The sequence below is a fragment of the Ornithorhynchus anatinus genome, chromosome 8 (assembly GCF_004115215.2).
Source record: "Ornithorhynchus anatinus isolate Pmale09 chromosome 8, mOrnAna1.pri.v4, whole genome shotgun sequence".
In the NCBI taxonomy this organism is placed as follows: Eukaryota; Metazoa; Chordata; class Mammalia; order Monotremata; family Ornithorhynchidae; genus Ornithorhynchus; species Ornithorhynchus anatinus.
The window spans coordinates 57576281-57598219 of NC_041735.1; the positions used below are offsets into that span (position 1 = coordinate 57576281).

Sequence of the window (21939 nt, forward strand, 5' to 3'; positions counted from 1 at the left end):
GTCCTACCTGATTAACTTGTATCTAACCTAGATTTTAAAACAGTGTTTGATGCATGTTTGTTTTTTCTATGGCATTTGTTAAGTACTTCCTATGTGTCAGACGTTGTACTAAGCACTGGGTGGATACACGCTAATCACGTTGGACACAGTTCATGTCCCACGAGGGGCTCACATTCTTAATGCCCATCTTACAGAAGAGGTAACTGAAGCCCAGCAAAGTGAAGTGACTTGCCCAAGGTCACACAGCTGATAGTGACAGAGCTGGGATTAGAATCCTGGTCCTTCTGACTCCCAAGTCCTTGTTCTAACTACTAGTTCATGCTGCTTCTCCACTAAGTGCTTAACAAATACCATAGTTGCCATAATGATGACAGGTGATTTGTTAACTGCCTGCTTTGTGCCAAGCACTGTCCTAAGCGCTGGGATGGATACAAAATAATCAAATAATCAGCCTGGTGCCTCTGCTGTATTTCTGTTGTACTTTTCCAATAACTTAGAACAGTGCATCACACAAAGCTGATGCTTAATGAATGCCATTACTTCTTGCTTGTTTGTGCGTGGGCTAACACATGTATGTGTGGGTATATACTCTTGTGTATGAGTGTCCCTGTTTGTGTCATCATGTGTCTGGATGGTTGTGTCAACATTCCTCTGTACATATCTAGGTAATCACTCAAGGGTGTGTGTGTCTACCGGTGTGCTAGTATTTCCCTGTGTCTTTTTCTGTTTGAGTCAATGTCATTCATTCAGTCATATTTATTGAGCACTTACGGTGTGCAAAGCTCTGTGCTAAGTGCTCGATTAAGTATGTGTGAAACTCTATGTGTGTGTGGTGGGTGTAAGTGATGGCAGTGAGTTTCCACATCCCCCAGGCTGGAAGAGGAGGGTTTTCTCCACAAGCAGAGTTCATTTTCTTCAGAGCAGAGGAGGACAGAGGAGGATGGGGAGGGTGGTTACTGCTTACTGGTTCAGCTTCCAGTAAGGGTCCCTGGGTTGGGAAGAGGGTTTGCCCTCTCCCTGTCAAGTCTGGCAGGTTTGCGAAGGGCTGGGCCTGGCGGAAGGGCACTCTGCAACTGTGCAGAGCTGAGGTGTGGGCTGCCAGGCTGACGGCTGAGCTGGAGGGCCGAGAGAAGATACGGGGGTCCGACGAGGTCAGACCCAAGCTGGGCCAAGGCTGGGCCAAGGAGGCGGGAGGATCCAGGGCTTGGTCTTGCCAAATGAAAACACCATTTTACCTTTCACGATCACATTGACACTGGGGAAATGACTGCTGTACATGTACTTTAGACTTTAGTGAGGTTATAATTCAATTTTAATAGCTTAAAACAACTCTTACTATTCCAATGATAGATTTTTTTCATCTAGTATGTTACATTTTTGAATGCACAATCATTTATTTAAATAAACATATATACAAATATAATGAAGGAAAATGCTACAGAATTCAGTATGATGGTTTCATGCACTGGTTGTACTGGGAGGACTGGTAAACTCTGCTTTTACAGCATGAAAAATGGGTTGAAAATAGGAAAAAAATACTGAGGATGTTTCATTTTTCCATCACCACATAGAAGGGTCTTCAAACCTGTAAAACATTGGAAATATACACCGGAAATATGTTAATGAAAAAAATCACAGCTTTCTGAGAGATCAGCAGAGTATCAGCTCCTCTATTAGAGTATAGCTCCCTGTGAGCAGGCAGGGAATTGGTATTATACTTCCCAAGCACTTAGTACAGGACAATGCACTCAGGAGGTATACAGTAAATAGCATTACTACTATTAAAATAGAAGCATTGAAGACTGTGTTCATATTTGTGCTCATTTGCCACTGGAAACACCTAATTAATTATTTCATTCATTCAACTGTCATTATTGAGGGCTTACCGTGTGCAAAGCACTGTACTAAGTGCTTAAGAGAGTACAATATAACAATAAAGAGACATATTCCCTGTCCACAATGAGCTTACAGTCTAAGAACCAAGCCAAGAAGGCATTTTCAGTGTGAAAAAACGTAGCTGTGACACCCTCACCATGTTAGGAGGGAGTTTGAGGCTAAATCTGAATGGTACAGAATGAAAGTTTGAGGGAGAAAAAAGCTTTGTGCTTATTAATATTTTAGAGATCAGAAACCATAGAGTTCACACAAGGAAGCAAGGGATACTCAATTCAGTCAATGCATCTTGCTGACCTTCTGAAAGACTCTTTTGTTTACGATCCTATTTAGTAAAGACACAGAAGCACTGTGGCCTAGTGGAAAGAACCTGGGCCTGGGTGTCAAAGGATCTGGGTTCTAATCCCAGCTTTGCCAGTTGCCTCCTGTGTGACCTTGGGCAAATCACTTAGCTTCTCTGTGCCTCAGTTTTTCATCTGTATAATGGGGATTCAATGTCTGCTCTCCCTCTGACTTAGATTGTGAGACCCATGTGGGACAGTGACTATGACCAACCTAATTAATCTATATCTATCTCAGTGTTTAGAACAGTGCTTGGTGCAGAGTAAGTGCTTAACAAATACAGTAATGGTAATAATGAGAAAAACCTCTATTCACATAGAATTCTAGTCTATTCCACAATTTCACCAATATAGGTGGCTGCTTATCAGGATATAAGTACAAATTTCTAGTTAAAATTTGAATGTCTATTTGATGGGCTGGTGACAAGTGGCTTTCAGTAAAACAACTAAATAAATGCTGTCACCAAACCCAAATCAACTGAAGGACAACTCACTTAATAAAATAATTAGATCTAAGGTTAAAGGCTAGGGTCAGAGGGTAGATGATTTTTGGTCAATGCTTTGGTGGTAACTAAATAGACAACGTGAGACTATCTGTGTTAAACAGTAGGTGTTTGGTCTTCAGTGATTCGCTATATGATCTATTATAGCTTTTGTTTCCTGGAAAGAAGTTAGCTCTTCATTATCTATACTCTAGCATCTGTGATGGCCAAGAGATAGGAGATATGAAATTTAAAATGGGATTCAGGCTTCCTTTGATCCTCTTTCAGTTTCCTCTAGAATCTAAGCTCACCATGGACAAGGAATATGTCTACCAACTCTATTTATTGATTGATTGATTTCAAATGGTATCTGTTAAGCACTTACTAGGTGACAGGCACAGTACTAAACCCTGGGGTAGATACAAGCTAATCAGGTTGGACGCAGTCTACGTCCCACAAGGAGCTCACAGTATTAATCTCTATTTTACAGATGAGGTAACTGCTTCTCGGTTGAATTATACTTTCCCAAGTACTTAGTACTGTGCTCTGCACACAGTAGGCACTCAGTAATAATGATGGTATTTGCTAAGCACTTACAATGAGCCAAGCGCTGAAATGCCACTGATGGATTGATTTCCACTGGAGCCAGGATTATGGTTGGTTCCAATGGAGCAATGTCAAGATGAACTGGCAGGGTGGTAGCCCCTCCTGATGGCAGGCCCAGGGGCAAAGGAAAGTCAGATGGCAGCAGTTGAGTTCCTGGCAGAATGCTTAGGACTGTGTGCCCATTATTACTGGTCAAGCCCACAGTAGTGTGCCACCCTCACAGAGGATGCCATCCTCCACACTCTGGGCTGCCCGTAAAGCCAGTCCACAGTGTTTCTCTGTGCAGGGTTGCCAGACACCCTGCCCGCCTCCAGCCGGCAGAGAGAGCCACTGCCCAAGCTGGGAATGGAATGGATATGCCTCTGCTTGACTCTCCCTCCCATAGTCAAGACTGGTAGAGGACTGGAAACTCTCCAGGTAGAGAAGCAGCGTGGCTCAGTGGAAAGAGCCTGGGCTTTGGAGTCAGAGGTCATGGGTTCGAATCCCAGCTCTGCCACTTGTCAGCTGTGTGACTGTGGGCAAGTCACTTCACTTCTCTGGGCCTCAGTTCCCTCATCTGTAAAATGGGGATGAAGACTGTGAGCCCCACGTGGGACAACCTGATTCCCCTGTGTCTACCCCAGCGCTTAGAACAGTGCTCTGCACATAGTAAGCACTTAACAAATACCAACATTATTATTTTTATTGACCCTGAGAGGTGATTATTATTATTACAGTGAGCCAGTGTGGGCAGGATCACGTCTTCTAGGTCTATTTTACTTTCCCAAAACCTAAGGGCAGTGCTGTGTATGCAGTCCATGCTCAATAAATATTATTATCAATAATTCAATTGAGAATGAAACCCTCATTCTTATAATAATAATAATGTTGGCATTTGTTAAACGCTTACTATTTGCAGAGCACTGTTCTAAGCGCTGGGGTAGATACAGGGTAATCAGGTTGTCCCACATGAGGCTCATAGTCTTAATCCCCATTTTAATGTTGATATTTGTTAAGCGCTTACTATGTGCCGAGCACTGTTCTAAGCGCTGGGGTAGACACAGGGGAATCAGGTTGTCCCACGTGGGGCTCACAGTCTTAATCCCCATTTTACAGATGAGGGAACTGAGGCACCGAGAAGTTAAGTGACTTGCCCAAAGTCACACAGCTGACAAGTGGCTGAGCCGGGATTTGAACGCATGACCTCTGACTCCAAAGCCCGCACTCTTTCCACTGAGCCACGCTGCGTCTCAGCCACGCTGCGGTAACTCAGGCACAGAGAGGTTAAGTGACTTGCCCAAAGTCACACAGCTGACAAGTTGCAGAGACAGCATTCGAACCCATGACTTCTGACTCCCAAGCCCGTGCTCTTTCCACTGAGCCATGGTTATCCCTCCTAAGTCTCTGCCAGTCAATCAATGGGAGATCTATTGCTGCCAAATGGATAATAATCTGAGGATGTTTGGCAGAGAGAACTGAAGAGGGTATCTGTTCTTTCGCCATAGCTTTACCGTGGAAGTCCAAGGCCTCCCAACTTGTACCTTTCGTTGTATCCACTTTTTCATGCTCTGCTTAACATATAACCAGCCGAAGTTTCTGTATGAACTCTAGATGGTTTATGATCCCCATTGCCAGGGGCCCATTTGGGACTAGTTTGGGGTGTTTCTCAAGGTTTCGTGTGTTCCACTCTGTCCCCTCCATACCAGGATTAGGCCCTGGTTCCTCTGACTCCCAGATTCATTCATTCAATGGTATTTATTGCGCACTTACTATGTGCAGAGCACTGTACCAGATCTGCATCCTTTCCACTAGGCCAGACTGCTTCTTACCGGTTACCATCACTATTTACCCCTCCAACAGAATATGCTTTCCAGTGACCAAATCATTACTTAATAATTCAAATGCCAAGGACTTGAATAAATTTAATATGAACGATTCCCTGAAACCCCCAGTTCTCATAGGGTGATTAACAGAATGTTTAGTACAGTGCTCTGCACACAGTTAGTACTCAGGAAATATGATTGATTGATTATTGATTTTTACCTTCAGATTGTTCATTCCCAGTTTCCTAATTTACTGAATACAATTCAGGTGTAAAACTGCCAAAATAAGGACATACAGGCCATGAGCTTTTACTGTGTGTATGCAGGGTTAGAAATGACTTGCCAGGTTAATAATGGCTCCTAGGTAGTCTGCTCTAAACACCTCAAGACCAGTGGCCTGAAATGCTCATTCACTACTGGGAGCAGCGTGGCCTAGTGAAAAGAGCGTGGGCTCGGAGGTCACAGGCCCTGGGTTCTAATCCTGACCCCACCACCTGTCTGCTGTGGGATCTTGGGCAAGTCACTTACCTTCTCTGTGCCTCAGTTCCCTCGTGTGCAAAATGGAGATTCAAAATCTGTACTCCTTCCTATTTAGACTGCGAGCCCCACATGGGACCGGATTATCTTGTAGCTACCCCCAGGGATTAGTACAGTGCTTGACACATAGTAAGCACTTAAAAATGCCACAATGATTATTAATATTATTAGGCTTTGCTCAGGTAAAAGAAAAAGTGCAGTGTGACATCCTGACCACTAGGTAGTATTATACAACAGTTGGTATTTGTTAAGCGCTTACTATGTGCCAAGCACTGTTCTAAGTGCTGGGGTGGAATCAAGATAATCAGGTTGTCCCAAGTAGGACTCACAGTCTTCATCCCCATTTTACAGATGAGGGGACTGAGGCACAGAGAAGTTAAGTGACTTGCCCAGGGTCACACAGCTGACAAGCGACGGAGCTGGGATACGAACCTATGATCTCTGATTCCCAAGCTCCAGCTCTTTCCACTGAGCCACGCTGCTTCTGTTAGCTGTTTCACCCCATTAACAGAGAGAGAATGAACTACTAGCTGCCCCATGTTCAGATGCTGGGCACTCTAGTAGCTCATAATAATAATAATAATGTTAGTATTTGTTAAGCGCTTCTTACTATGTGCCAAGCACTGTTCTAAGCACTGGGGTAGATACAAGGTAATCAGGTTGTCCCATGTGGGCTCACAGTCTTCATCCCCATTTTACAGATGAGGTAACTGGGTACAGAGAAGTTGTGACTTGCCCAAGGTCACACAGATGACAAGTGGCAGGGCCGGGATTGGAACCCACAACCACTGACTCCCAAGCCCGTACTCTTTCCACAAATCCCTCTGTTCACCCTCACACCCACCATGTCAGTTCAAGTTTGCCCCTTCTCCTTTCAGAATGGTGATGAGGCCTATGAGTCAGGCTTGGATCTAGGATCCTGGAAAGGAGCCAGTGAGGGTGGGGTACATAATGCATAAGAATTAAGTTGTACAACCTATTCGATTTAGGGGTAGAGAGGATGGGTACCCTTGATCCCCTACCTCAGTTGGTTTAATTAACAAAATCTAATCTGGATTCAAAGATTTCTAAAAGATTAAACCTAAAGTGACTTCCGGTCCTTTTGCTTATAACCCTCCATATCTGAAAGTTCCACTTGCAATCTTAAGAAACTAAGAAATCAAGTAGAACCATTTTTCTTTGGTTCCTTTAAGATCAGCACCTGACTTCTGGGCCCTCTCATTTGGAGGGTTTCAGGTCTCCCAACTCTTGTCCCTGATCTATCGCTTACTACAGTGCTCTGCACACAGTAAGTGCTCAATAAATACTATTGATGGTGATCTACCGCCATACTTCTCGACCCGTATCATACTGGAATCAGACAACCTCTATCGAACCCCTATCTGGCCCAGATGGATGCTTATAAAAGATTGAGGGATAAGGACTGTGTTCAACCTGATGAACTTGTATATATGATCAGGTACCATCCCGTTGTTTCCCATTCATAGCTACTCTATGGATTTTTTTTCTTCTGAACGTCCTCTTTGCCATAATCCGTAACCTTTCTGGTGGTTCTTTTGTTATCGTTGTTATGGCCTCTAGCCATAAAAACTTGTATAACTAGTATCTATTCCAGTGCTTAGAACAGTGCTTAGCCCACAGTAAGTGCTTAACAAGTACCGTAATTATTATTATTATTGGTTTTGAGTTAATTAGCAAAATCTCCTCTCCTCCAACATTCCCTCCCGTGTCATCCAGCGTGGCCAAGGCCAAAGCTACAGGGGACAGGAGGACCTTCTATTCAGAGTGAAGGTACAAGGAGTTGCTCAAGTTTAGGGACATGGCCAGCAAGAAATTTAGCTGCCATAATTTCAATTTTGTGCCTCACTATATCTCTTCCATTACTAGGCATCTCACCAGGGTCTGTAGCAAGGGTCCCACAAATCTGGCTCATGGCCTAGTGGATGGAACACAGGCCTGGGAGTCAGAAGGATCTGGGTTCTAATGCCGATTCTACCACTTCTCTGCAGTCTGACCTTGGGCAAGTCACATCACTTCTCTGTGCCTCAGTTACCTCATCTGTAAACTCACTGTGGGCAGGGAATGTGTCTGCTTAGTTATATTGTACTCTCCCAAGTACTTAGTACAGTGAGTTGCACAGTAAGTGCTCAATAAATACGAATGAATGAATGAACGAATGTAAAATGGGGATTAAGACTGTAAACCCCATGTGGGACAGAGAATGTGTCCGACCGGATTTGCTTGTATCCACCTGCTTAGAACAGTGTCTGGCACATAGTAAGCACTTAACAAACACCGCTATTGTTATCTAAGTCAGGTTCTCATTATCCACTTTGGCAGAACTTCATCCTAATGTTACTATATTACAAGTAAAAATGAAACCTACATCACATCTTGTACTCCGCAGCACAGCTTTTCATCCTTTGTGATCTGTGGTGCCCAGTGGAATGAGAGATAGCAGGGTAACCCAGAATTCTGGGCACTGCCTCTTTTGGTTTCAATGTGTTGGAGTAAGCCTAATACATAAGCAGCAAAATCCCAGGTGAAGGCTATTTCAGCTGGTGTATTCCCAGCCAACAAAAAAGGAGAAGTACTGCTTTGAAATATAAGGCTTTGACCTTCTGCATTTGGAGGGTGAGGCAATATCTTTTATCCTATCAGTCCATATTACTTGAATCCAGGTATGTTGTAGATTTGAGTGTATTCCCTGAACTCCCCAAGGCCTGCTCAGCTCCTGTTTTCTGACCCTGGAGTACTCAGGGGTCTCCTTTGTCCTGGCTCTGCCTCCTATCTGTCCCTTGTAACACTATACTCTGAGCTAGAGGGGAGGCAGGGGTTGAATTTAGTCGGCTACTTCCCCGAGTAGAAACCTACGTCCCATTTTCTGATCCAGGGTCGGGACCCAGTTGTCCCTTGCTGTTCTGTTCCCTGAGCTAGAGGCAGCTCAAAGCTTGGGTCTCACTGTCTCATCTTGATCTTGGGGAGTCCCCCCAAATAACTGACCCAGGATCTTGTAACAATAATAATAATAGTTATGGTACTTGTTAAGCGCTTACTCTGTGCCAAGCACTGTTCTAAGCGCTAGGGTAGATAGAAGTTAATCAGGTTGGACCCTCTCCCTGTCAGGATTAGAACCCAGGTTCTCTGGCTGCCAGGCCCATGGTCTATCCACTTGGCCATGATGCTTCCCTACCACTAGAAGTAGCAAGTGACCGGAGGGAGAGGAATCCCAGGAGCTCGTACAGTCCGAGGCTGGGTCTAGGGAGGTTGCGGGACCCTGTTGCAGACCAGACCGATGTGGGAGGGAATTATATCTACCAACATTATTGTACAGTCCTCTTCCAGCTGCTTAGTACAGTGCTCTGCACATAGGTAAGTGCTCAGTAAATACTATTGATTAATTAATTCAAAGCTCATTATGGGCAGGGAATGTGTCTGCTAATTCAGTTGTATTTTACTCCCTCAAGTGCTTAGTACAGCACTCTGCACATAGTAAGTGCTCAGTAAATATTATTGATTGATTGACACCCCTATAGATCCCATGTCAGGGTTAAAATCTTTGCTACTCCCCCACAGAGACCTCCGCTCTCTTGATCCCATCCGACTTTCCAAAAGCATCTCTCCCCACCTTGCCCCCCATCCTCACTTCCCACTCTCGATGATCAAATCCCTACTTAAAGCTCACCTCCTCCAAGAGGCCTTCCCAGATCGAGCTCCCCCCCTTTTCCGTCTGCTCCCTCTACCACCCCCCCCCGTCACCTCTCCACAGCTAAACCCTCTTCTCCCCCCTTTCCCTCTCCTCCTCCCCCTCTCCCGTCCCACCCCCTCAGCACTGTACTCGTCCACTCAACTGTATATATCTTCATCACCCTATTTATTTTGTTTAATGAGATGTACATCACCCTGATTCTATTTATTTGCCATTGTTTTTATGAGATGTTCTTCCCCTTGACTCTATTTATTGCCATCGTTCTTGTCTGCCTGTCTCCCCCAATTAGACCGTAAGCCCGTCGAAGGGCAGAGACTGTCTCTATCTGTTGCCGATTTGTACATTCCAAGTGCTTAGTACAGTGCTCTGGACATAGTAAATGCTCAATAAATACTATTGAATGAATGAATGAATGAATGAATGAATAAAAACTAGAACCCAAACAACATTTCAGTCTTCAAGTCTTTCATAGACCAGCTAGGCCATAATGAGTCAGGGGATAGGGGTAGTAAGGGTAGAAAGATAATTTTACATGTACTCAAAACCTATGCTATGGTTAGAGTTTAGAATAATGTCCCCATTTTCTCTCCTATAAAAATTCACTATTCTTTGAAGTATTTAAAGTCAGAAGTGGCCTCTGGAGGTGAACAAATTTCAGCATGGCCTAGTGGATAGAACACTGGCCTGGGAGTCAAAATGATCTGGGTTCTAATCTTGACCCTGCCACTTTGCTGTGTGACTTTGGGCAAGTCACTTAAATTCTCTGTGCCTCCATTATCTCATCTGCAAATTAGGAATTAGGACTGTGAGCCTCATGTGGGACATGGGTCGTGTTTAATCTGATTAGTTGATATTGATCCCAGCAATTAGTACGGTGCCCAGAACATAGTAAGCACTTAACAAATTCTTAAAAAATTGGTTCATTTCACATTCAGTATGCAGAAACAATTTCTAATTTAGTCAGTTCTTTTTTGAATAGATGACAACTGGATTTTGGGTTTTTCATTGAAATCTAAATTCAGGTTCAGATTTTCTGTTCATGAGAAATAACATTAATTAAAGCAGCTAATATCAAGTTTCTGTACAATAGTATATATTTACCTGGTTCTGGGAATGTTTTCTGTGCTTTCTCTCAGTAAGAGATCCGAAATCAGTGTCTCTGGGCTGGACCGCTTTCCATATCTAGAAAAATAGAAAAAAATCTTTAAACCAAATTTGGAATAGTAACACAGTCCCTGGTTGCAAACATACAGTGTGTATAATCTAAATCGTCCACTTCTGCAAACCTGTTAAATAGCAAATTAGCTGATATGATGAATGCTTATCCTCTAAAAACATTTTCCAGATCAATCAATCAATAAATCGTACATATTGAGCGCTTACTGTGTGCAGAGCATGTACTAAGCATTTGGGAGAGTACAATGGAACAATATAACAGGCACATTCCCTGCCCACAACAAGCTTAAAGTCTACAGTGGGAGGCAGACATTAATAAAAATGAATAAATTACGGATCTGTAAATGCTGTGAACCTTGCCAGCAACCCCATTTTAACCATCCATCAGAAACTGAATTATTTCTCAGTTCATTTTATTCATTCATTCATTCAATAATATTTATTGAGCACTTGTGCAGATCACTGTACCTAAGCACTTGGAAAAGGACAATACAACAATAAACAGTGATATTCCCTACCCACAGTGTGCTCACATTACAGAGCGGGGGATGTACCCAAGAGTTACTTAGGAAGGTTCTTGAAATTATGACAGCACAGTAGCATTTTGCAATCAAGTTCTCATCATGCTAGGGGTCACAAATAGTTGCCTAGAATATACACTCATATCATAGAGTTTCAGAGCCACAAATGTAAATACAATGTAATCATGTACCAGCAGCTTTAAACGAACCATTTCATTGCTTGTTTCTTTACTGCTAGTGAACTGTTCCAGATGTTTTTGATGAGTTTCTAAAGAACCATTTAAGAAATATGAGTACATTGAAAGAAGACCATCTGTTAGCACAACTTTGCTGAATTAATTCCTTTAGTGCTGACAATTTGTTCATTCTGAAGCTTTTTAAAAAAAGAAAATCCAACCAGGTGACCTGTCCACTTGGACTAGGAAATGGATGGGTATCTTGTGGCTAAATATTCAAAGGGGCTGTAGGCAAGGCTGTCCCATTATAGTCAGTCAATTGAATTTATTACTTACTGTGTGCAAAACACTGTATTAAGCGCTTGGGAGAGTACAACAATAAAAAGACACATTCCCTGCCCACAGGAGCTTACAGTCTAGAGGTGTTGGTATTTGTTAAGTACTTACTATGTGCAGAACACTGTTCTAAGCCTGGGGGAGACACAGGGGAATCAGGTTGTCCCACATGGGGCTCACAGTCTTAATCCCCATTTTACAGATGAGGGAACTGAGGCCCAGAGAAGTTAAGTGATTTGCCCACAGTCACACAGCTGACAAGTGGCAGAGCCGGGATTCGAACTCATGACCTGTGACTCCAAAGCCCATGCTCTTTCCACTGAGCCACGCTGCACCCATATCATACTGGAATCAGACAACCTCTATCGAACCCCTATCTGGCCCAGATGGATGCTTATAAAAGATTGAGGGATAGGGACTGTGTTCAACCTGATGAACTTGTATATATTATCAGGTACCATCCAGTTGTTTCCATTCATAGCGACTCTATGGATTTTTTTTCTTCTGAACGTCCTCTTTGCCATAATCCGTAACCTTTCTGGTGATTCTTTTGTTATCGTTGTTATGGTCCCTAGCCATAAGTTTGCAGACTTGTTCCCTGCCCACAGTGAGCTCACAGTCTAGAGGACTGAATCGTTCCAATGACAAACAAGTGTCTATTATCTATCCTCCCCACTCCGAGATTCAGTGTTAGTAAAATGAATGAAATCCACATTCTATTCCACTTGCCTGGCATGAATGACTCACCTCAAGGAAATGGCTAGTGGCTATTTTCTATGCTGATGGCAATTATGCCCTTATTTTAATCATGATGCTATGACCAAGTCCTTTGCAAGAAGATGAAACCCCAAGTAATATTTCTGAAAAGACAAAACCCCAAGTAATATTTCTTAAAAGACCCCCTTCCATGACCAGTGACATTTTAACTGGATTTTTTAAACTAGTAAGGGGAGTAAATGAGTAAACTCTTGTCTTTTTTTTTTTGTCAGTCACATTATTCACATGGCTGGTTAGAGTTCAAGCTTAACTTTTCAAGAAGCTTCCCTAGTGACACCAATCAATCAATCAATCAATCAATTGTATTTATTGAGCATTTACTATGTGCTGAGAACTATGCTAAGCGCTTGGGAGAGTGCAATACAACAGAAAGATTTTCAGGAAAGCAGAATCAACTGGTTTTTGATTTTTGAAATTAGGGACTTTCATCCAGGTGCCATGATATGTGAAGTAGGACACCACACTGTTTTCCTTTGTAAAGGTATATTTGATTCAGATCACTTCACTGACCTGTTAACTTTAACTAAGCTTGAAACTCTTTTCCAAACCTTATTCATCCATCTTCATGGTACCTACTGATTTAGGTAAAATGGCAAATATTTTCTCTATTTTTAAAAAGGAATTCAGGGCTTTTTACAACTTTGTACTTGAAACTAAGTCATTAAAATCTATGTTAATTTCCAAACCCCACTAAATCAACTGCATGCTATTGTTTTTAGTACAGAATTACATGGCAGAAAGGGATCTCAAACCTTCCATCTAGTTTAATTCTGAGCTTCCCCACAGGGCAACCCCTTAGCTACCTAAGGCAGTGAAGTATCCAGTCCTCAAGGACTGCTGAGAGAAATGATCATATAATTTCCTTTAGCAACCCATTCTCCTGCCTATTAACTTAATTGCCAGGAAGTTTTGCTTATGTGGAATCTAACCACCATGATCCCTTCTCTAACTAAGGCTAATGTTCCCTCTTTTCTCATTCTTATTGGAGATACTATTGGAGAGAAACTGAGAAAGAACCTAGCCTACTGAAAAGAGCACAAGTGTGGGAGTTAGAGGAACTGTGTGCTGAGGAACTTTCTATGTTGTGTGCCATCCTCAACATCCACTATAATGACTAGAAGTGCAAATCCCTAACTTTTAGTTTAGTAACAACCCACTTATTTTTGAACAGAAATGGTATGGACCATAGAATGATGGGAACAGTTTAATCATCCTTTGGGTGTTCAGCTCTTAACTCTAGAACCCTCCTCAAGGGATAGGGAAAAAAGTGGAACCCAAAGAAGAGACAGACGGTTGACTATCTGCTCATAAGACTTATGCAGGGGGTGATACAAAAGATGATTAATGAGCCTGAGCTGTTTTTTAATTCCAGTAAGGGCAAAACAAGAGGAAATGGGTTTAAACTGCAGCAAGAAAGATTCTGGTTAGAGAGTGTCTACCAACTCTGTTGTACTCTTCCAAGCACTTAATACAGGGCTCTGCACCCAGTAAGCACTCAATACCATTGATTGATTCATATTCAATACGGAAAACTTGGCTCCAGGGGTAGTTAAGTCACAAAGATGAGTTTTAAAATCAACCTCTGTGGCACTCATAAGGAGAATGTAAACTCCTTGAGCGTGGGATCTTGCCGATGGGTCTACTTATGCTATCCCCTCTAGACTGTGAGCTCATCGTGGGCATGGAATATGTCTGTTGTTGTATCATACTCTCTCAAGCAGTAAGTCTCCATCTCGCCTATCTGGCCACCTACCCCTAGCCCACAACCTGCCTCTGGCCTGGAAAACCCTCTCTCATCAAAGCCAACAGACAGTTACTCTCACCCACATCAAAGCCTTATTGACGGCACATCTCCTCCAAGAGGCATTTCCAGACTAAGCCCCCTCCCCCTTTTCTCATCTCCCACTCCTTTCTGTTTGTCCCTGACTTGCTCCCTTTCCTCTTCCCTCCATCCAGCCGCACAGCACTTATGGACATATCTGTAATTTATTTATTTGTATTGATGTCTGTCTCCCCACATCTAGACTGTAAGCTCACTGTGGACAGGGAACGTGTCCATTGATTGTGGTATTATACTCTCCCAAGCTCTTAGCACAGTGCTCTGCACACATTAAGTGCTCAATAAATATGATTGAATGAATGAATGCTCTTTAAATGTCACTGAATAATGAGCTAGTTAACCAGCCACCTGTTTTTCACAGTTATTCATGGTTTAAGGGAAGCTTGCTTGGAGATTGGGAAATGGATTCTATATCCCTTTCAACCACCTTTGTTTTCATGATCGCCTGCTTACACAGTGGCAGTGTCTAATGGAATCCAGGCCTGCACCCCAAAGAGAATGGAGAAATTCACCATTAGACTTTCATTTTTGGAGAATGGCCACATTTCTTCCCCTATTCTCCTATATCCATTAACCCTACAACTGTTCTCCATGGCATTTTCAGTTTTGAAATGATAGAATTTTTTTTAACTAAGGTAAAAATTTCTGATTAAACATGCCAACTGAGAAAAAGCAATATCGCCCCTGCTTAGGGTGTTAGAAGTCCCTGGAACAGATAACACCACACAGGCGAGAGAAGGGTCAGTGGAAGAACCCACCAGTAACACCCCTGAAAATGGAACATTCCACTTCAGTGTTTGTCAACCTTGGGGATTAGTTCAAAGGTTTTGATTAAGAGGAGAATTTTCTAACGATAAAAGAAAGCTTGTAAATTAAACTTTTGGCCTTTGGCATCACCTTCATTAATACCTCACTGAAGAAAATGTACTCCATCCTTCTAAAAATACACATTTTAGTCAAGTGACTGCTTAACAAACTGGACAGCATTTGCAAAGGAAGGTCTCTGTGCTGTATACATTACTACCACTCATCCTAACCCCTCTGGATTACCGCATCTGCCTCCTTTCTGACCTCCCAAACTCCTGCCTCTCCCCTCCGCTGCCGGGATTATCTTCCTAAAGAAATAATCGGGGCATATCACCCTCCTCCTCAAAAATCTCCAGTGGTTGCCTATCCACCTCCATATCAAAGAAAAACTTCTCACTATTGGATTTAAAGCTCTCCATCACCTAGCCCTCTCCTACCTCACCTCCCTTCTCTCCTTCTACAACCCAGCCCACACACTCCACTCCTCTGGTGTTAAGTTTCTCACTGTGTCTCGATCTCGCCTGTCTCGCCGCCGACCCCTGGCCCACATCCTACCTCTGGCCTAGAATGCCCTCCCTCCTCAAATCCACCAGACAATCATTCTTCCCTCCTTTAAAGCCCTACTGAAGGCATACCTCCTCCAAGAGGCCTTCCCAGCCTAAGCCCCACTTTTCCTCAGCTCCCCCTCCTTTCAGTGTCACCAGTGTCGCCCTCTTTGCTCTTCCCCACCTCTCTCTGCCCCACAGCACTTATATATATGTATACATGTATAATTCTATTTATTTATATGGATGCCTGTTTACTTGTATTAATGTCTGTCTCACCCGCCTCTAGACTGTGAGCCCTTTGTGGGTAAGGATTGTCTCTCTTTATTGCTGTATTAATAGTGTTGGTATTTGTTAAGCGCTTACTATGTGCAGAGCACTGTTCTAAGCGCTGGGGGAGATACAGGGGAATCAGGTTGCCCCACGTAGGGCTCACAGTCTTAATCCCCATTTTACAGATGAGGTAACTGAGGCACAGAGAAGTTAAGTGACTTGCCCACAGTCACCCAGCTGACAAGTGGCAGAGCCGGGATTCGAACTCGTGACCTCTGACTCCAAAGCCCGTGCTCTTTCCACTGAGCCACGCTGTATTGTACTTCCAAGCGCTCAGGACAGTGCTCTGCACACAGTAAGTGCTCAATAAATATGATTGAATGAATGAACTACCAAAATACCCTCAAGTATGCATTAAAATGTGTTTTCACTCTACATTTTGGTCAGAACTGTGAGAATTAGGAAATGCTCATACACTGCAGCCCATTTGGTTAGGCCTTAAAGGAGTGTCAGAAATCAGAATGGTTGAATGGTACAGTATGAGATTCCCCTCATGTGCAGTTCTGCAAAACTGCAAAACCTGAATTTAAGGAGAACTGGGTGTGTATCATTAGTCTGAGAGTGATTACTGGAAGGAAAATGTGTTTATAAAGAAATGAGATTATAAAGAAAAGAAACTTCACACTCCTTTTAGAATCTTAGCTTTGTGTTGTTCTTATCCTGGAATATATTATCTTTCTGGTACATCTCTAAAGTGACCTCATGCTAATTAAATCTTCAGATTTCAAGAGAACATAAATTACTATTTAATTATGGCATCCACATCTCTTTCTGACCCTATATGACCTAGGATATAAACAAAAGTTTTTCTTAGACTATATCCTTGCTTTAAGTTGAACAGTGGTGGAAGAGCTTGATTTTGGCTAATTTCCAGTGAGTCAATCGTATTTACTGAGTGCTTTAGTGTGTGCAGAGCACTGTACTAAGCAATTGGGAAAGTACAATCCAACAATAAACGGACACATTCCCTGCCCACAATGAGCTTGTAATCTAGAGGGTACCATCAGAGGGTAGCCCCTCTACTCCTCACTGAGTGGGGAATCACACACAAAAATTATTATAAAACACCGTGCAAATACCAAGTACTCCACAAATGTTCAAGGTCTCAGTCTATCTAATTTATCACGGCTATTTGATCATCTCAGTTTGTAAACTATAATTTTAGTTATCTGGTTTCCGGCAGTCACAGTTTCTTATTTTGAATTTAGATGAAAGGGGTGCTTTAAAAAGACATCAGAGTAAAATTTTTGATGTCATACAGAACATTAGGGAGGACAAAAATTACTTATGAATTGTGAGAGCCTGTGTGATATCAAGTTTCACATTCCATTTTGATTGGACAAACTTTTTAAAATAATTCATGGGTTAGTTTCAACTTCTATAAAATTAACTGAATAATCTCTTACTCTATAACTATTTAATAAAGTATTTAAATAATTAATCAAAACCTATGGTTCAGTTTGGACCAAAAGTCCATCGTTCTATCCATGCTAAATTGAGTTTCAAACGACTGTCTGATCTCAAGCGGGCTTGCTAAAACCTGGGAAAATGTGGTTTATTCTTGGGAGACAAGAAAAGAATTCCATGTGTCTTTCCCAATCTAGTTCTTTTCAGGGCCAGGAAAATTGGGGATTCTGTAGATGGCAGCTGTGCCCACAGACAAATCCACATAGTCTCTCTCTCTCTCTTTCTCTATCTCTCTCTCTGACTCCTACCATGTGTCTAACTCTTACAAAGTTTCTCTCTGACTCCTACAAGTGTTTCTCCCTAACTCTTATAAAATTTCTCTCTGGCTCTTACAGTGTTTCTCTATCTCTGTGTCTCTGTCTTTCTGCCTGCCTGTCTCTCTGTCTTCCAGTCCTGCCCTCTCTCCCATTTTCCAGGCTCTGGAGGTCACCAGTCTCCGACCTCTTGCCAGTCTTACCAAGTCACTCATTGCACCGGAGGGGCTCGAGGTGTGACCAGAGCCGTGTGTGTCTCTCTCTGTCTCTCTCTTTCTCCCTGAGTCTTGCTTGGGCCAGAGCAAGGGCAATTGAACTCCGGAAAGGGGCTCCACACTGGTGTTCAAAGCTCTAGCGCTCCTCACCCTGCCCTGCTAGCATGGCGTGGTGGCTAGAGTTCGGGGCCTGGGAGTCGGAAGGTCCTGAGTTCTAATTCCGACTCTGCCGCTTTCATTCAATCATTTATTGAGCGCTTACTGGGTGCAGAGCACTGTACTAAGCGCTTGGAAAGCAAAATACAGCAATAGAGACGATCCCTGCCCGCAACGGGCTTACAGTCTAGTGTCTTGTCTGCTAGGTGATTTTGGGCAAGTCGCTTCACTTCTCTGGGCCTCAGTTGCCTCATCTGTGAAATGGGGATGGAGACTGTGAGCCTAACACGGGACAGGGGCTGAGTCCAGCCCGATCCGCTTGTAACCGCCGCAGCTTCTAGGACGGTGCCTGGCCCATAGTAAGCGCTTACCAAATACCAGAATGGTTATGATGATGATTATTCTTTCCCTCCCCCGCACAGCCACATGCCCACCCACACCCTCCCACCCCCACCCACCGGGCCTCGGGCCTACCTCTGCCTTGTGATGAGGTTGATGTAGTGCCTCAGGGCCGAGTAGTACCTGGCCATGTCCTCGGCGGGAGCGTCCTCTCCGGGGTTGTCCGGTTTGGAAGGGTAAGCCTCGCCCAGCGTCCCCAGGCAGATCAGCAAGGACAGGGCGAAGGTCAGCACGGACGGCCACAACCGCAGACTCCCCTGCATCTGCACCCCAAGGAAGAGGAGGGCGAGCCGGAGGAAGGAATCAAGAGGCAGGGATTCATTCAGTCAATCGTATTTATTGAGCGCTTACTGTGGGCAGACCACCGTGCTAAACGCTTGGAATGTACAGTTCGGCAACAGATAGGGACAATCTCTGCCCAACAACGGGCTCACAGTCTAAAAGACACACACACCTCTTTTCCCCTCTCCCTAGAAGGCGACCACTCCCCTACAACACTGTTCTAAGCGCTGGGGTAGATACAAGGTGATCAGGTTGCCCCACGCGGGGCTCCCAGTCTTCATCCCCATTTTCCAGATGAGGTAACTGAGGCCCAGAGAAGTTAAGCGACTTACCCAAAGTCAAACAGCTGACGAGTGGCGGACCGGGATTAGAACCCACGACCTCTGACTCCCAAGGCCGGGCTCTTTCCACCGAGCCACGCTGCTTCTCTATCCCATCTTTTATCCGACCCCTTTCTAAACGGTGAGCTCGTTGTAGGCAGGGATTGTCACTCTTTATCGCTGTAAGGTACTCTCCCAAGCGCTTAGTACAGTGCTCTGCACACAGTAATTGCTCAAAATATAGGATTGTTTCAGCGCCCCAAGCGCCGCCACACCCCCCCTCATCGTCCCGCCCCCCTCCATCGCTGCCCCCGCGTCTGCCCCCCCAACACGTGCGGGGGAAGAAGGGGGGCCCGGGGCCCGGCAGAGAGAGGAACGGGGCTCTGCGCCGGAGGAGGGGACTGGCCCCGGAAGGCAAAACGTCCGCCTCCCCGGGGACGACAGAGCTTCTTTTCTTGGGAGAAGGAGGTGTGAGGAGCCTCGGGAGAGGAGTGCGAGGAGCCTCGGGAGGAGGGTGAGAGGAGCCTCGGGAGGAGGGGTGAGAGGAGCCTCGGGAAGTCGTGAGAAGGGGTGCGAGGAGCTTCGGAAGGAGGGGTACGAGAAGCCTTGGAAAGTCGGGAGGAGGGGTGCGAGGAGCCTCGAGAGGAGGGTGAAAGGAGCCTCGGAAGGAGGAGAGTGAGGAGCCTCGGAAGGAGCGAGGTGAGGAGCCTCGGGAGGAGGTAGAAAGGAGCCTCGGGAGGAGGGGTGTGAGGAGCCTCGGAAGGAGCGGTGGGAGGAGCATCGGGATTAGGGGGAGAGGAGCCTCAGGAGGAGCGGTGAGAGGAGCCTCGGGAGGAATGGTGTGAGGAGCCTCGGGAGGAAGATGAAAGGAGCCAAGGGAGGAGGGATGTGAGGAGCCTCGGAAGGAGCGGTGGGAGGAGCATCGGGATTAGGGGGAGAGGAGCCTCTGGAGGAGCGGTGAGAGGAGCCTCGGGAGGCGGGATGAGAGGAACCTCGGAAGAGGGTGAGAGGAGCTTCGGGAGGAGCGGTGAGGAGCCTCGGGAGGCGGGGTGAGAGGAGCCTCGGGAGGAAGGTGAGAGGACCCTCGGGAGGAGCGGTGAGAGGAGCCTCGGGAGGCGGGATAAGAGGAACCTCGGAAGAGGGTGAGAGGAGCTTCGGGAGGAGCGGTGAGGAGCCTCGGGAGGCGGGGTGAGAGGAGCCTCGGGAGGAAGGTGAGAGGAGCCTCAGGAGGAGGATGAGCGGAGCCTCGGGAAGAGGGCGAGAGGAGCCTCGGAAGGAGGAGTACGAGAAGCCTCGGAAAGTCGGGAGAAGGAGTGGGGGTGAGAGGAGCCTCGGGAGGAGGGCGAGAGGAGCCTCGGAGGGAGCGGTGCGAGGAACTCTTGGGAATCCTTTCTAGAACTTCGGGTTTCGATCCCTCGGACGGGAACCCGTTTTGGGGGAGTTTTCCATTGAACCAACCCCCCCCCCCCCGCAATTCCCAAATGGAGATGAGGCGAGCAGGGCGAGGAAGGCATCACTCCACCCCCGACCCCCAACTCCCGCCGCGGAGCGGACCACCCGACCGCTAGCTGCAAACCCAGCGCTTAGAACTGTACTTGGCACATAGTAAGCACTTAACAAATACCATTATCATTATTATTAAGAGTAACTGTCCCGAAGAACTGTCCACAGGCCTTCCTCCATCGGGAGGAAGAAAGCAGGGGAAAGAGTCTGGGCTTCGGAGTCAGAGGTCATGGGTTCGAATCCCGGCTCTGCCACTTGTCAGCTGTGTGACAAGCTGCGGGCAAGTCACTTCACTTCTCTGGGTTACCTCAGTTACCTCGTCTGTAAAATGGGGATTAACTGTGAGCCTCACGTGGGACAACCTGATGACCCTTATCTCCCCCAGCGCTTAGGACAGTGCTCTGCACATAGTAAGCGCTTGCCAAATACCAACTTTACTATTATTATTACCATTATTAAGAAAGGAAGAGAAGAAGGGAAACCGGACTCGTTGGGAAGGGTGGGGGTTGGGGTGGGGCAATTACCTTCGGGGCTGGGATGGAGGGATTCAGTCCCTCCTGGGAGCTGGGATCTCCCACCGGGGCAGAAGGGGACTGGGATGGAGGGGCTCAGTCCTGGCCGGGAGCTGGGATATCCCACCGGGGGACGAAGGGGCTGGGATGGAGTTGAGTCCCGACTGGGAGTTGGGATCTCCCACCGGGGGAGAAGGGGACTGGGATGGAGAAGTTGAGTCCTGGCCGGGAGCTGGGATCTCCCACCGGGGGAGGAAGGGGCTGGGATGGAGAAGTTGAATCCTGGCTGGGAGCCGGGAATCTCCCACCGGGGGAGGAGGGGGCCGGGATGGGTCTCGGACTCAACCTCGGAGCCCGGAGGAAGGGGATCGGTCTCTCCGAAGTTTCCCCGGCTCCATCCCCTCCCGGCGGCCTTGGGCGGACTCACGTTGGCTGGACGGTCGGGCGGGCGGGCGGTGGTCCGGGGGCGAGGGGGTGGCGTCTCTGCTCGGGGGGCGACAGCCGGAGGATCGGGACTGGCTGGGTGGGCGCTGGGCCACGCCGGGGCTTTTATAGCTTCCCCAGTGCAGGAGGGGCTTCGAACAATCACGTTTGAGTGGCTCCCCCCGCCCTCCCTCCCAAAGGCGCCTTAAGGGGGGCACCCACCCGCCCCGCCCTGAGCCTGGCCCTGCCAGGGTAAGGGAGGGTCTGGGGGCGGGAGTGAGTGGAGGAGGAGGGGAGGGGGGCACTCGGGTGCCGCATGGACGTCCAGCCCCCCACCTCTTCCCTCCCCTCCCCTCCCCCGTCTTTCGGGGAGCAGCCCATGCCCACGCCCGTGCCCAGCTCGCCCATCCCCAGGGAGGCTTTGCCCAACTTCCCCGGCTCTGCCCGCCGCCCGGCCTGGCGTCGGAGAGGGACCCTTGGGAATACTAATAATGAGGGGATCGGTGAAGCGCTTACTATGTGCCAAG

At 46.2% G+C, this 21939-nt stretch overlaps 1 protein-coding gene across 1 annotated transcript; it reads right to left on the reverse strand.

Moving 5' to 3' along the window:
- Positions 1-1294: 1294 nt before the first annotated feature.
- On the reverse strand, positions 1295-21505 carry NPY (neuropeptide Y). Its single transcript, XM_029071013.2, has 4 exons — positions 21417-21505; positions 18448-18635; positions 10472-10552; positions 1295-1585 (listed from the first exon to the last, which is right to left on the reverse strand). The coding sequence occupies exons 2-4, from the start codon at positions 18633-18635 to the stop codon at positions 1561-1563; spliced, it is 294 nt and encodes a 97-aa protein (XP_028926846.1). The 5' UTR covers positions 21417-21505; the 3' UTR covers positions 1295-1560.
- Positions 21506-21939: the final 434 nt, after the last annotated feature.

Bases quoted from the DNA above. Each gene is read 5' to 3' on its own strand.
- NPY (XM_029071013.2), bottom strand. From the start codon at position 18,635: ATGCAGGGGAGTCTGCGGTTGTGGCCGTCCGTGCTGACCTTCGCCCTG. The intron at 10,553-18,447 runs GTAGGCCCGAGG...CTATTTTTCTAG, and splicing joins AACCTCATCACAAGGCAGAG to ATATGGAAAGCGGTCCAGCC. The intron at 1,586-10,471 runs GTAAATATATAC...AATGTTTTACAG, and splicing joins GAAAACATTCCCAGAACCAG to GTTTGAAGACCCTTCTATGT.